This window comes from Castor canadensis, chromosome 2, assembly GCF_047511655.1.
Source record: "Castor canadensis chromosome 2, mCasCan1.hap1v2, whole genome shotgun sequence".
Classification (NCBI taxonomy): Eukaryota; Metazoa; Chordata; class Mammalia; order Rodentia; family Castoridae; genus Castor; species Castor canadensis.
The window spans coordinates 96,030,725-96,046,063 of NC_133387.1; the positions used below are offsets into that span (position 1 = coordinate 96,030,725).

Genomic DNA, 15,339 nt, shown 5'->3' on the forward strand with positions numbered 1-15,339 from the left:
CAGCTCTAAAGATGGGGAAGACAGACAGAGAGGCCTACAGCTCCAGGTATAGCAGGGATTGTCAATGAGGTCAATCCTTTATTCCACTGAAAGAGGTATGCACAGTTCTACCACCAAAAAAAGTTCACTTTCAGTCAGCTTATAAAAGACAAAAATCTATAGAAAAGATTATTTAAAAATAACTCTGTCAACCATATAAAAATGCTGGTGGTATGAATATCAATTATACTCATTGTTTAAAGTTTTCTTTTTTATTATTTTTATTAGTATTTAGATACAAATTTTTCACTAAAGTATCTATTTGAATGCACTCGGAGATTCAGACCACATAATCCTCCACTTTCATACCAGATATTCTAAATGTACAATTTGAAATAACATGCTCATGATTAAACGTAAATTACCTTTGACACCACCAAATGATCCATAAGTCATATTGCAGGCTGTTCGCTGAAGATTATGTTCATACATTAGTGTGATCTGATATTGGTTCCCATGTTCCACGTTACCCAAGGTTCCTAATGGGGGGTGGGGGAATATAAGAATTACTTTGTCTTTGTTTACAATAATTTCTTCTCATCCTCTATACCAATTCTAATTCCATTTTAGTGAAATTTAAAATGACAAAGAACTAAAACATTATGATCAATTAGCACATGATAACACATAAAGCCAGCACAATTAAAAACCATTTAAATCTCAGCTACATTACAAGATTAGATGAAATTTCACGCTGGGGAATATTTTATTATCAATTTGTATTAGACATGCCTGACCAAAGTGTAATTACTGAAATAACAAAGCCTCTAATTTCAGTTCTGAAATTAATGAGGTTAAATTCCTTGCATTTATAAACAATAACAGAGCAATGACTCAATGTCTAAGGAAAAAATCCCAATACTTTAAAGCAATTGTTTTGCTGAAGCAACTCTGAAAACACTCTATGTCCTTAAGTATTCTAGTTGAATAGGATGAAATGCTGAGGTTCTCTCAGCAAGTGAATAGGACAATGTTTTTTATCTGAAGTGTACCAAGAATAATCTCCTTCAAAACAAAGAAAAATACTACTGCATTTTATAGACCATGCACACTATTGTCATTTTCTAGTTCTTTCAAGAAGATAAAAAATTCTTTACCTGGCTTACAAGAAGAGTTACAGTTAGAGCTACCTACCAGGGATCAGGCAAAAGCATTAGGATTAAAAGATGTGTGGGGTGGGGGGAGGATTCAGAAAGCAACATTTCCACAAAGAAACATCTCTGTCATTTATTCATTCAAAATGCAAAAGCTAAAGAAAAACCTCAAATTATTGTAAAGCAAATGATAGTCCCCCAACTAGGTAGTAGCCAACCATTAAAACAATCTACATCTTGGCATAGAGGTACAGGTCCATAATTCCAGCACTCAGGAGGCTGGGGCAAAAGAATCTCAAGTTCAAGCTCACCTGGACTGCACAGTGAGACCCCGGTTCAAGTAAATAAATAAATAAATACAACCTAAATACATATGTATATAGCATATATTTATATATAATTATGTATTTGTTTTCAGTTTTTGGTTTTTTTGGTGGGTTTTTGTTGTTGTTACTATTGTTGGTTTTGGTCCAGAAGGATTTGTCAACATAAACTGAGGCTATAAAAACATTTTTTAAGATGTGAAAGAAATCTACAAGGAAAACTACACACTTCTGAAGAAAGAGATTGAGGAAGACTATAGAAAGTGGACAGATCTCCCATGCTCATGGATTGGTAGAATCAACATAGTAAAAATGTCAATACTCCCAAAAGTAATCTACATGTTTAATGCAATTCCCATCAAAATTCCAATGACATTCATTAAAGAGATTGAAAAAGCTACTGTTAAATTTATATGGAAACACAAGAGGCCACGAATAGCCAAGGCAATACTCAGTCAAAAGAACAATGCAGGAGGTATCACAATACCTGACTTCAAACTATATTACAAAGCAATAACAATAAAAACAGCATGGTACTGGCACAAAAACAGACATGAAGACCAGTGGAACAGAATAGAGGATCCAGATATGAAGCCACAAAACTATAAGCAACTTATCTTTGACAAAGGAGCTAAAAATATACGATGGAGAAATAGCAGACTCTTCAACAAAAACTGAAGAGAAAACTGGTTAGCAGTCTGCAAAAAACTGAAACTAGATCCATGTATATCACCCTATACCAAGATTAACTCAAAATGGATCAAGGATCTTAATATCAGACCCCAGACTCTTAAGTTGATACAAGAAAGAGTAGGAAATACTCTGGAGTTAGTAGGTATAGGTAAGAACTTTCTCAATGAAACCCCAGCAGCACAGCAACTAAGAGATAGCATAGATAAATGGGACCTCATAAAACTAAAAAGCTTCTGTTCATCAAAAGAAATGGTCTCTAAACTGAAGAGAACACCCACAGAGTGGGAGAAAATATTTGCCAACTATACATCAGACAAAGGACTGATAACCAGAATATACAGGGAACTTAAAAAACTAAATTCTCCCAAAACTAATGAACCAATAAAGAAATGGGCACGTGAACTAAACAGAACTTTCTCAAAAGAAGAAATTCAAATGGCCAGAAAACACATGAAAAAATGCTCACCATCTCTAGCAATAAAGGAAATGCAAATTAAAACCACGCTAAGATTCCACCTCACCCCTGTTAGAATAGCCATCATCAAGCAACACCACCAACAACAGGTGTTGGCGAGGATGCGGGGAAAAAGGAACCCTCTTACACTGTTGGTGGGAATGTAGACTAGTACAACCACTCTGGAAAAAAATTTGGAGGCTACTTAAAAAGCTGGACATTGATCTACCATTTGATCCAGCAATACCACTCTTGGGGATATATCCAAAAGACTGTTACTCCAGAGGCACCTGCACATCCATGTTTATTGCGGCACTATTCACAATAGCCAAGTTATAGAAACAGCCAAGATGCCCCAGCACTGACGAATGGATTAAGAAAATGTGGTATCTGTACACAATGGAATTTTATGCAGCCATGAAGAAGAACAAAATGTTATCATTCGCTGGTAAATGGATGGAATTGGAGAACATCATTCTGAGTGAGGTTAGCCTGGCCCAAAAGACCAAAAATCGTATGTTCTCCCTCATATGTGGACATTAGATCAAGGGCAAACACAACAAGGGGATTGGACTATGAGCACATGATAAAAGCGAGAGCACACAAGGGAGGGGTGAGGATAGGTAAGACACCTAAAAAACTAGCTAGCATTTGTTGCCCTTAACGCAGAGAAACTAAAGCAGATACCTTAAAAGCAACTGAGGCCAATAGGAAAAGGGGAACAGGTACTAGAGAAAAGGTTAGATCAAAAAGAATTAACCTAGAAGGTAACACCCACGCACAGGAAATCAATGAGTCAATGCCCTGTATAGCTATCCTTATCTCAACCAGCAAAAACCCTTGTTCCTTCCTATTATTGCTTATACTCTCTCTACAACAAAATTAGAAATAAGGGCAAAATAGTTTCTGCTGGGTATTGAGGGGGGGAGAGAGGGAGGGGGTGGAGTGGGTGGTAAGGGAGGGGGTGGGGGCAGGGGGGAGAAATGACCCAAGCCTTGTATGCACATATGAATAATAAAAGAAAAATGAAAAAAAAAAACATTTTTATCCATTTTAGAATGAAAGCACATTACATTTTTTTTAAGAAACTGAAGAAATTTCCCCAAAATTACACAGCTGATAAAAGACATAATACTCAAAGTGAGATGGGGTAAGTAGGCAGAAAAGGAAAAATAAATCAAAGGGAACCAAAGAACAGGTGCAGTGCCATTTTCTGGGTACATTTTAGCAAACAATCCTGTTGGTATGGTTGACTTACTCATTAACACAGTTGATCGACCTCTTGGAACACTGGTTAACAGCCCCCAGCAAGAACTTTCCCAGACCTAATGGGTACCCAGAAGGATTATCTGCATCTCATTATAGTTGTAGTCTATGTTAGGTCCCTGGCATTCTTGGGGTGGGTGGAAGGACCCAAGGCTACACCTTAAAACCAGACCCCCTGATTTATGACTGCTTGTTTCTCCCTGCTTGATTGTTTCTCGGCTTGCAAAACAACTCAGGAACTTCCAGTTACTCAACTAGCCAGGCATGTTGACCTGTTCCATGTGGTGATCACTGATAATCAGAGACCAGAGACTCTCTCCCTCCCCCATGGCTTGGCCCCTCCTATGAAGTCCACTACCCATTTCAGCCAAGCCGCCTCACTCTGAACTTGACAAGAGTGATGGCCCTGCAGTCTGGACCAATAAACCACACATGTGGTATGGTCTTTATTTGGCAGTACCTTACAGTGTAACCATGCACTACCCTCATATCACTATTTTAGCTCTGAAGGCACCTTATTAAATAAAACCACTCACTCCCTGTCCTCCCGTTCCTGGAAAAGACCTCCCCTTTCTAAGAAGTTCATGTAACCTTTTCCAAAGTGTAACATGTCATTCAGGGTAACTTGAACCCATATTCCAGGGCCACAGTCACTCATTTTTTGGCTCAAAATAAACTAGTTTCTTATTTCTTTAAAGCAAAGATGGCATTTTATGTTAATAGTAGTGTGTACCTGTAGTCCCAGTTACTCAAGAGGCTCAAGCAGGAGGATGACTTGAGCCCAAGAGTTCAAAACCAGCCTGGGCAACATAGCAAGGACTTGTTTCTTTTAAAAAATAAAAAGACATTGGACACCCATGGCTCATACCTGTAATCCCTGCTACATAGGAAGCAGAAATCAGAAGGATCTCGGTTCAAGGCCAGCCCAGGTAAATAGTTCACAAGACCCTATCTCAAAAATACCCATCACAAAAAAAAGGCTGGTGGAGTGGTTCAAGGTGTAGACCCTGAGTTCAAGCCTCAGTACCACAAAAATAAATAAATAAATAAATAGACAAAGAAGGGGGAAGAAAATATACCATTTCCACTGAAGAGTACAATATGCCACCCAAAAAAAGGCCTCTTTAGCATTTGAATTATTTTGAGCTAAAGGCCATTGAGAACCAGCAGAAAAGTTCTAAAAATAGGGCAATTTCCTTTCTATAAAGTAAACTGATATTTATCAAGAAAATCTGCATTGGGTTGGGGGCATGGCACAATTGGCAGAACCCCTGCCTAGCAAGTGCAAGGCCCTGAGTTTAAAACCCAGTACCACCAAAAAGAAAAGAAAAGAAAATCTCCATTTCCTCTCCTATACCAGGAAGAAGAGGACTCATCAACTCTTATCTAGCACCTCTTGTTTACCTACTTTTTCTGGTCAATTTCCCAGCCCAGAAGCCTCAAATCCATTTTCCTTTGTTTAGTTTATACGCTGTTTAAGCTCAAGTGGGGTTTTTTTTTTGGTTTTCTTGTTGTTGCTGCTGCTGCTACTGAGAGGACAAAAAAGAGAGCTATAACCCAAGTACAGGCACTTTCTGAGCAATGTGCAAAGTGACACACAGAAAGTCCTGTTTCCCAGAAAACGCATGGATATTCAAAACCTTTCCTAGAAGCAATGTTAGGAATCTCCCTGAATAGCTATCCTTATCTCAACTAGCAAAAACGCTTTGTCCTTCTTATTATTGCTTATACTCTCTCTTCAACAAAATTAGAGATAAGGGCAGAACAGTTTCTGCCTGGAAGTGAGGGGGTGGAGTGGAAAGGGAGAGGATGGGGGCGGGGGAGAGTAAGGGGAGAGAAATGACTCAAATATTGTATGCACATATGAATAAACAAAAAAAAAATACTTTTCCTAGAAATGGCATGAATATTCAAACCCCTCACCATAAAATGAAATGCATGTCTTTTTCCATCACTGCTCTGCCTATGGAGTAGCTCACTGTACTTCTTTTCTGTACTAAACTTCCCCTTTACTTTCACTTCACCCTTTTGGATCAGTCATGTTAGATAGTCCCATGTGTATATATGAATGCACATGTTAATGAACTTCTGTTTTTCTTATTAATACATCTTTGGCAGAGGGCCCTCGATGAAGAACCTAAGATGAGTAGAGGAAAAGACTTTTTCCTCCCCTACATCTTTCACCTTTCACAGCATGGCATTCTCTCTTTCTTTGGAAGATGAGGGTTATGTTAAATTAAAATTAAACTTGACCTAGAAGTGCCTCCATATCTTAAGTTCCTATGAAACAAAGTACAACCTAACTCTATACATAAGAAAACTGAAAATCTAACTTAGGAGTAGTCTCCACCAATCACAACAGCCAAGCTTCAGCCACTGACAGGTGCCCAACTGATTAGACCATGTTCAAATAAGGCAAAGGATGAACTGTAACCAATCAAGCTGCTTCTGTACAGCACTTCCATTTTTCTGCCCATAAATGCTGCCTGCCCAAGTTGTGAGGATGAACACTCTGAATCTCTTCTGGGTCTAAGAACTGCCCAATTCCTAAATCATTCTTTCCTCAATTAAGCTTTGTAGAATTCAATCCATCTAAAGTTTTCTTTTAACAGTTGAAAGAGGAAAAACTAACAGGGAAGGATTATCAGAGGAGAATCACTTCCATGCTCCTAAAAATGGTAACAATGGATTTCATACACCAATGGTATAAAAAAACAAGAAAGATTCAAACTTGGCAGCTAGCTATGATAGAGCAGATAGCTTTCTGGAAGTAACCCAGTGAGGTGTCAGGAATCTTGGGTAATCACAACTAAATGTGGCACACTGAGAAAGGAGAAAAAAAACTCACTAAATAAGTCACCATATTATCCTAAGGAGAGTTCTAGCCTCCAGGAAATCAGAAGAAGAAGCTCCAAGAGGCACTTGGTTTCTCCCTACAGAACCCATAAATGGAATTCTGCACCAATAACCAAATCAATGCCTCTGAATAAGAAGACTTCTTATACCTGCCTGCTAGCCTAAAGGCAGACAGAAACATTAAGAATTCACATGGCTTCTTTCTGACACCATCTGCCACCATCTTGTTCTGCAGTCACTGCACAAAATACCAAGTGAAGCCACAGAAACCACCTCTACTAAAAAGAAAGAGATGCAACAGCCCCAGGCTGAGACAGAGTCTGGAACTGAATCCAAAACGAGTACCAATACCAGAGCTCAAGGAAAAGGTTCTACACAAGCAACCACAGCTGAAATTGATAAAAATCCACTCTAAACCAAAACAAACAAAGTGAAAAGAAGACTATGTCCAAACTGGGTCTTCCACATGTTACATGGCTTACTAGAGTCATTATCTGGAAGTCATCATAAAACCAGATGTCTACAAGGGCTCAGCTCAGAAATCTACATAGTTTTTAGGTAAGCAAAGATTGAGGATTTATCTCAGCAAGCAGTTAGCAGATGCTGACATATTCAAAGTTCAAGATAAAGCTGTCTCAAACATTCAAGAAAACACACAGACTCCAACTGTGCAAGAGGAGAATAAATAGGAAGAGATTGATGAAGTGGGTATGGAAGTTAAGGTCATAGAATTGGTCATGTCACAAGCAAATGTTGTGGAGAACAAAGGCAGTCCCAGTCCTAAATAACGGTAATGATATTTTAAATGTTACTATGGAATTAACAATGTAACTGTTTGAAACATTTGGTGTGTTTCAAGAGGGTAAGTACAGCTTGGTTTGAAATTCATGGCTTCTATCATTAATAAAGTAATGTCTTCTCATTGGTTGAAAAACACTCACACCAGTGAATGAATGCAGGATTCGGTGATCAACATTTAAACAAACTTGGCATGAAACCATACTAGGTCTCTAAACACCCTGATAAACATTTAAATTTCAAGTAATGGCACTTTAAAACTGAACTATGCAACTGTGGAGATTAAAACAATTTACTTTCCTTAGATAAGTACTTTAGAAAAAAAAATAGACAGTATTTAAGAATCTAAAATTTCTGGCCATTTTTTCCTAAAAGAGCACCAATGACATAAATATTAAAATTACTTAGACTTCTCAAGAAAAAACTTACATAGATTTCACCCTTAGATATACAGAGTGAACATTTTACTTTTTTATTTTTTTTAAAAGTCCTGCAGGACAAACTGAGGGTCTCACTTGGAGGCAAGTGTTCTACCATTGAGCTATACCCTCAGCCTCCAGACTGAATATACTAAGTATATCTGACTACTGGCTTGATAAGGCTAAAGTTAATAATACAGTTTTAAAAGTTAGTAAATGAATAGCCAGGCTCAGAGACTCAAGTCTATGATCCCATCTATTGGGAAGGTGGAGATCATGAGTATCACAATTCAAAGCCAGCCAAGGGCAAAAAGTTAGCAAAACCCCATTTTAACCAATAAACCAGGTATTGTGGTACATACCTGTAATCCCAACCATGTGGGAGGCAATAGGTAGAAGAATCATGAGGCTAGCCCTAGGCAAAAATGCACAATCCTTCCTGAACAACTAACTAAAAGCAAAATAAATAAATATATATATGTATGTAATATATATATATATATATATATATATATATACACACATATATATGCTATTCGACTTATAAAAATTTACCCAGAAATTCAAAGGTTGAAGAAAGAAATCAGAGGCAGTCTTACAACAGTCTTCAAAAAGAATTAACCTAGAAGGTAACACCCACACACAGGAAATCAATGTGAGTCAATGCCCTGTATAGCTATCCTTATCTCAACCAGCAAAACCCCTTGTTCCTTCCTATTATTGCTTATACTCTCTCTACAACAAAATTAGAGATAAGGGCAAAATAGTTTCTGCTGGGTATTGAGGGGGGGAGCGGGAGGGGGTGGATTGGGTGGTAAGGGAGGGGGTGGGGGCAGGGGGGAGAAATGAACCAAGCCTTGTATGCACATATGAATAATAAAAGAAAAATGAAAAAAAAAAATAAATAAATAAAATAAAATGCAATCTTAGATAATTGCTGAGCAATCTAAAGATGTTCAATGAACTAAAAGCCATTATAGAGTAAGTAAAGGTTCACTGTGTTAAATAGCAAAATTAGATATATTAACTCATCAAAAGTAAAGAGTCACCTTTTTTTTTTTGCCCTTCTCATGGCAATCATTAAAAATCTACAAATATCTTTCTCTACTTGTAGTGTAAAAAGACTTTTAAAAAATTCTATAAGTAAGTCAGATGCATAGTAAATGCTTGTTGTAAAGTATACGATTTTTGGAAAACAATATTTAAGAGAATATAATCAATCTGGCTTAAGCTCACAGAAGTGTGAGCATTTACTCAGAAACTGAAGGCCCACAGAAAGGAATCTGAGCTGGGCGTGCTAGCTGACATCCATAATTCCAGTGCTGGGGAGGCTAAGGCAGGAAGAATGCAAGTTCAAGGCCAGCCTGGGCTACATATCAACACCGGAAGGAGGGAAAGAAGAGAGAAAGGCAAGAAAGAAGGGAAGGAAGGGGAGGGGAGAAAGGAATCTGCAATGCCATGTGATGCTTTATCTTTATTAGATATTCTATCTTCAGGTTAGCAACACTCTGCTATTTCTCTACATTAAGCAAATATTTAATGAAATTTCACCCACCAAGAATGGTTGTTTCCCAATGTTTATTGCGGCACTATTCACAATAGCCAAGTTATGGAAACAGCCAAGATGCCCCACCACTGACGAATGGATTAAGAAAATGTGGTATCTATACACAATGGAATTTTATGCAGCCATGAAGAAAACGAAATGTTATCATTCGCTGGTAAATGGATGGAATTGGAGAACATCATTCTGAGTGAGGTTAGCCTGGCACAAAAGGCCAAAAATCGTATGTTCTCCCTCATATGTGGACATTAGATCAAGGGCAAACACAACAAGGACATTGGACTTTGAGCACATAATAAAAGCGACAGCACACAAGGGAGGGGTGAGGATAGGTAAGACACCTAAAAAATTAGCTAGCATTTGTTGCCCTCAACGCAGAAAAACTAAAGCAGATACCTTAAAAGCAACTGAGGCCAACAGAAGGGAACCAGGAACTAGAGAAAAGGATAGATCAAGAAGAATTAACCTAGAAGGTAACACACATGCACAGGAAATCAATGTGAGTCAATGCCCTGTATATCTATCCTTATCTCAACCAGCAAAAACCCTTGTTCCTTCCTATTATTGCTTATACTCTCTCTACAACAAAATTAGAAATAAGGGCAAAATAGTTTCTGCTGGTTATCGAGGGGGTGGGGGGACAGGGAGGGGGCGGGGTGGGTGGTAAGGGTGGGTGGTAAGGGAGGGGGTGGAGGCAGGGGGGAGAAATGACCCAAGCATTGTATGCACATATGAATAATAATAAATAAATAAATAAACAAATAAAAAGAATGGTTGTTTCATATATCCAATATTACCTCAAATTCTTTTCAGAAGCACTGTATAAAAACATGCACAAGGCCCTGGGCTCACTGAAGAATGAAAATAGGGGAAGGGGGGCAGTGGAGGGGAGAGGAGTGAAGGGGAGGGGAGAGGAAGAGAGGAGAGGGGAAGAAGGGGAGAAGAGAGGAGAGGAGAGGAGAAGAGAGGAGAGGAGAAGAGAGGAGAGGAGAAGAGAGGAGAGGAGAGGAGAGGAAAGGGAGGGGAGGGGAGGGGAGGAGAGGAAAAGTTATGGAGGGAGCAGTTGGGGAAAAGGATGTCAAATGCAGCTAACACTTTCATCTGCTAGCACCAGTGGTTCTGCCTAAACTGGAAATGTTTGTACTTCCCCTGCTACAGTGAAAGCTAAATAAAAGTTCAGTCTGGGACCTCAAGAAACTTTTAAGAGAACAAAAACATTAATTTCCCATGCATTTCAATTTAAGCCAAGCCAGAAAAATACATAAATTGTCAACCTATGAATACCATAAGGCTAAAGAAATAAGAGATGGAAGGGAAGTGAGGTGGGGCATAAGAGAACGTAGTTTGGACAACTCCTGGTCTACTGAGAACAGAAAGCAAAGGAACAACATAGAGGGAGGAAGCAGAAAGCAAGCCTCCTATAGTGAAATCTTGGAGACGCTGGAGACACACTTTCCAGGCATAATCACTGAGAAGAGGCATAACTTTGACCTCTCCACACCTCCAGCTGGGGCAGAGAATCTCCACTTCACGTTAAACGGAGAAACAAGGAGGGCCCCCGGGCCGCCAGTCGCCCGCACCCAGACGGCTTGGGAAGACACGGACCAGGTGAGCTTCACGGTACCACAGTATCCCCACAGACAAGCCTGGGCCAGAGCAGCATAGCCCCCTGGACAGACTGACCTCCACCCGGGGAAAAAAGAGAAACTGACTAATAAGAATAAGAACAATAAAGGCACTTGGGAAAGAGGGTGGGGCACACTGAGCACTGAAGATTGGGGGAAGGGAATCCTTCCCGGGACTGTAAATAAACAAGCCAGGCAGGCCGGAGAGGCTCTGGCGGGAGCGGGGGGCGTGCACCCAGCAACCAGGAGCGGGAAAGCTGGTGAGAGTGGCGGAGGGAGGAAAACTCCACAGGAGAGGAGGGAAGACCCACTTCCCACGTGAGCTGTAAACAAACATGGCGGCTGGCAGGAGCAGCAGCACCGCCCAGTAATCAGGAGCAGGAAAGTTTGTGTAAGTGGCAGTGGGAGGAAAACTCCACAGGAGAGGGGGGAAGACCCACCTCCCACATGAACTGTAATAAATATGCAGGCCTGACAACGTGGGTGCAGTGTCACCTTTCCCAGTGTGCTTGGAAAGGGGAAAGCTTGTAGCAGAGGCTCCCGCAAAGGAGAACTCTGAACAAACAAACCCTTCGGGGCTAGGTGAGTGCTAAGCTCACCCCAGAGATCTGCATAAATAACGCAGCCAGCAACAGCAGGCTGACAGCAGTGGGCAGGCAAGCCATAGCTACAGATACCACCCTCAGAACTGTCTCCAGACTCTTTTTTTTTTCTCCCTACCCTTGATGGGAGAACAACCGAATTACACCTGCAAGCTGAAAAACTTACTGAAACTGTATTGCATTTGAACCTGGGACACTTGGTGGGGTTTGTGTGTGTGTGTGTGTGTGTGTGTGTGTGTGTGTGTGTGTGTAGTTTTGTTCTACTTTATGCGTCCGCTTTGATGAGACAACTACAGAACAACATCTAAGGCACCATCTCCAGGATTGGAGACTGAGATGGACACCCAAATTATTAAGACTGAAACGTCATTTCATTTGAACTTGGAGGTTTGTTGGTTCTTTGGTTTTTTGGGTTTTTTTGTTTTGTTTTGTTTTTTAAATTTTCTATTTTCCATTTTATTTTCATTCATTTTTATATATAGATATTTCTTTCATTTACTTATTTTTTATTTTTATTCTTTTTATTTTTTTATTTTTGATTTTCATCCTCTGTCTCTCTAATGTCTGTTCAGCTTACTGTCAATTAATACACTAACACTCCCTGTTTATACCTTTGAAACTTTCTTGTCTAAAACCTTGTTCTGTTTTCTCCCTCTTGTCTGTGTATTTGTTTTCCGCTTTTCTTTAACTTCTTGCTTTCCATCTCAGCTCACCCTTCCATTCTAAATATTACCATTATTATTATTACAAGCTAGAAAATACTTAATTGCACACAGTTCAGGGACAGTAACAACACCAAAGACAATGAAGGGAAGACAGAAAAAACAGGGAAACTGTTTTCCCAGACTCAGATCCAGACTCCAACAAAATGAAGATAAACTATGCCAAAGGACCCAATGAAGCCCACAAGAACACTCTGAAAGAAGAAATCCTGCAAGTAATCAATGAGAATTTTATAGAGATGATACTGGATATGGTCAACCAAAATGTACAGGAGACACTTAAGAAATTCCAAGACAACAAAAATAGAGAATTTGAGAAAGCACAAGAAGAAATAAAAGAAACCATAGAAGCACTGTATAAACACCAAAGTGAAACAAAGAACACGATTAATGAAGAGATAAATGAACTCAGGATGAAAATAGACAATATTAAAGAGGAAGTGACTCAGTATATGGAAAACCTCAGAACAAAGAACGAAACAAAAATGCAAAACAAAATGGAATGCCAATCCAGAGAATAGAATAAGCAGAAGACAGAATCTCAGAACTCAAAGATCAAATGGTAATAAAAGGAAAAACCGAAGAACTGCTAGTTAAACAACTCAAGACATGTGAAAAGAAAATGCAAGAATTTACTGACTCCATCAAAAGACCAAACCTGAGAATCACAGGCATTGAAGAAGGAGAAGAGGTGCAACCAAAGGGAATGCATAATATACTCAACAAAATAAATACAGAAAATTTCACAAATCTAGAGAAATCTATGCCCATATAAGAGCAAGAAGCCTCCAGAACACCAAACAGACCTGACCAAAATAGAACTACCTCACAGCATATTATCAATAAAACAACAAGTACAGAGACGTGAGAAAAGAATATTAACGGCTGTACGAGAGAAAAAACAAAAGTAAACCCATCAAAACCACACCAGACTTCTCAACAGAAACATTCAAAGCAAGAAGAGCTTGAGGTGAGGTCTTCTGGGCACTAAATGAAAATAACTTCAACCCTAGGATACTCTACCCAGCAAAACTATCATTCAGAATAGATGGAGCAAAAAAATCTTCCATGAAAAGAAGAAACTAAAATAATATATGATCACAAAGCCATCACTACAAAAGATTCTTCAAGGGATTCTGCACGCAGAAAGTGAAACCCAACATAACCATGAAAGGGCAGGCAGTACCAAACTACAGGAAAAGAAAAACCAAGAAAGTAGAGAGTAACATTGATTTAGGTACACATAATCAAACCTTCAAACAACTAAGATGACTAAATGACAGGAATCACCACATACCTATCAGTATTAACACTTACTGTTAATGGACTTAATTCCCCCATCAAAAGGCACCATTTGACGAATTGGATTAAAAAGGAGGACCCAACAATTTGTTGCTTACAGAAGACTCATCTCACCGATAGAAGTAAGCATAGGCTTAGGATAAAAGGCTGGAAGAAGATTTACCAAGCCAATCGCCCCAGAAAAAAGGTAGGAATAGCAATACTTATCTCTGACAAAGTAGACTTCAAACCTACATTGATCAAACAAGATAAAGAAGGACATTCCATACTAATAAAAGGGGAAATAGACCAAGAGGAAATAATAATTATCAATCTATATCCACCCAATGTCAACGCACCCAATTTCATCAAACATACCCTGAAGGACCTAAAAGCATATATTAACTCCAACACAGTGTTTGTGGGAGACTTTAACACCCCATTATCATTAATAGATAGGTCATTCAAACAAAAAATCAATAAAGAAATCCTAGATCTAAAATATACCATAGATCAAATGGACCTAGTTGATGCCTACAGAACATTTCATCCAACTTCTACACAATATACATTCTTCTCAGCAGCCCACGGAACCTTCTCCAAAATAGATCATATCCTAGGGCACAAAGCAAGCCTCAGCAAATATAAGAAAACAGAAATTATACCATGCATTCTATCTGATCACAATGCAATAAAACTAGAACTCAACAACAAAAATAAAGACAAAAAACATGCAAACAGCTGGAAACTGAACAACTCATTGCTTAATGAACAATGGGTCATTGATGAAAAAAAACAGATAATTAAAAGGTTCCTGGAAGCCAATTAAAATGAAAACACAACCTACCGGAACCTATGGGACACAGCAAAGGCAGACCTGAGAGGAAAGTTTATAGCCATGAGTGCATATATTAAAAAGACTGAAAGAAAGATCTCAAATCAATGACCTAATAATACATCTCAAACTCCTAGAAAAACAAGAACAAGAAACTCCCAAAACAAGTAGAAATTAGAAATAATAAAAATAAGAGCTGAAATCAATGAAATAGAAACCAAAAAAACCATACAAAGAATTAATGAAACAAAAAGTTGTTTCTTTGAAAAAATAAACAAGATCGACAGACCCCTGGCAAACCTGACTAAAATGAGGAGAGAAAAAACCCAATTTAGTAAAATCAGGAATGCAAAAGGGGAGATAACAACAAACACCAGGGAAGTTCAGGAAATCATCAGAGACTACTTTGAGAACCTATATTCAAATGAATTAGAAAATCTTAAAAAAATGAACAGATTTCTAGATACTTATTATCATCCAAAACTGAACCAAGAGGATATTAATCACCTGAATAGACTTATAACACAAAATGAAATTGAAGCAGCAATCAAGAGTCTCCCCAAAAAGAATAGTCCAGGACCTGATGGATTCTCTGATGAATTCTATCAGACCTTCAAAGAAGAACTGATACCAACCCTCCTTAAAATGTTCCATGAAATAGAAAGGGAAGGAAAACTGCCTAACATATTTTATGAAGCCAGTATTACACTTGTCCCAAAACCAGGCAAAGACACCTCCAAAAAGGAGAACTATAGGCCAATCTCCTTA

The 15,339-nt window shown here is 38.7% G+C and overlaps 1 protein-coding gene and 1 pseudogene across 15 annotated transcripts in view; one reads left to right on the forward strand and one right to left on the reverse strand.

Moving 5' to 3' along the window:
• The window catches only part of Bbs9 (Bardet-Biedl syndrome 9), a 481,139-nt gene that overhangs the window by 435,556 nt on the left and 30,244 nt on the right, over positions 1 to 15,339 (reverse strand). For 14 of the 15 annotated variants that reach the window (XM_074065326.1, XM_074065323.1, XM_074065314.1 and 11 more), the window contains one exon: positions 405 to 518. The exons of the other annotated variant lie outside the window; for it this stretch is intronic. In XM_074065326.1, coding sequence (XP_073921427.1) covers positions 405 to 518 — 114 coding nt within the window. Of the gene's footprint in view, positions 1 to 404; positions 519 to 15,339 lie in introns of those variants that run through there. 15 annotated transcript variants of the gene reach the window in all.
• LOC141416851 (nascent polypeptide-associated complex subunit alpha-like) lies at positions 4,478 to 7,556 on the forward strand (annotated as a pseudogene).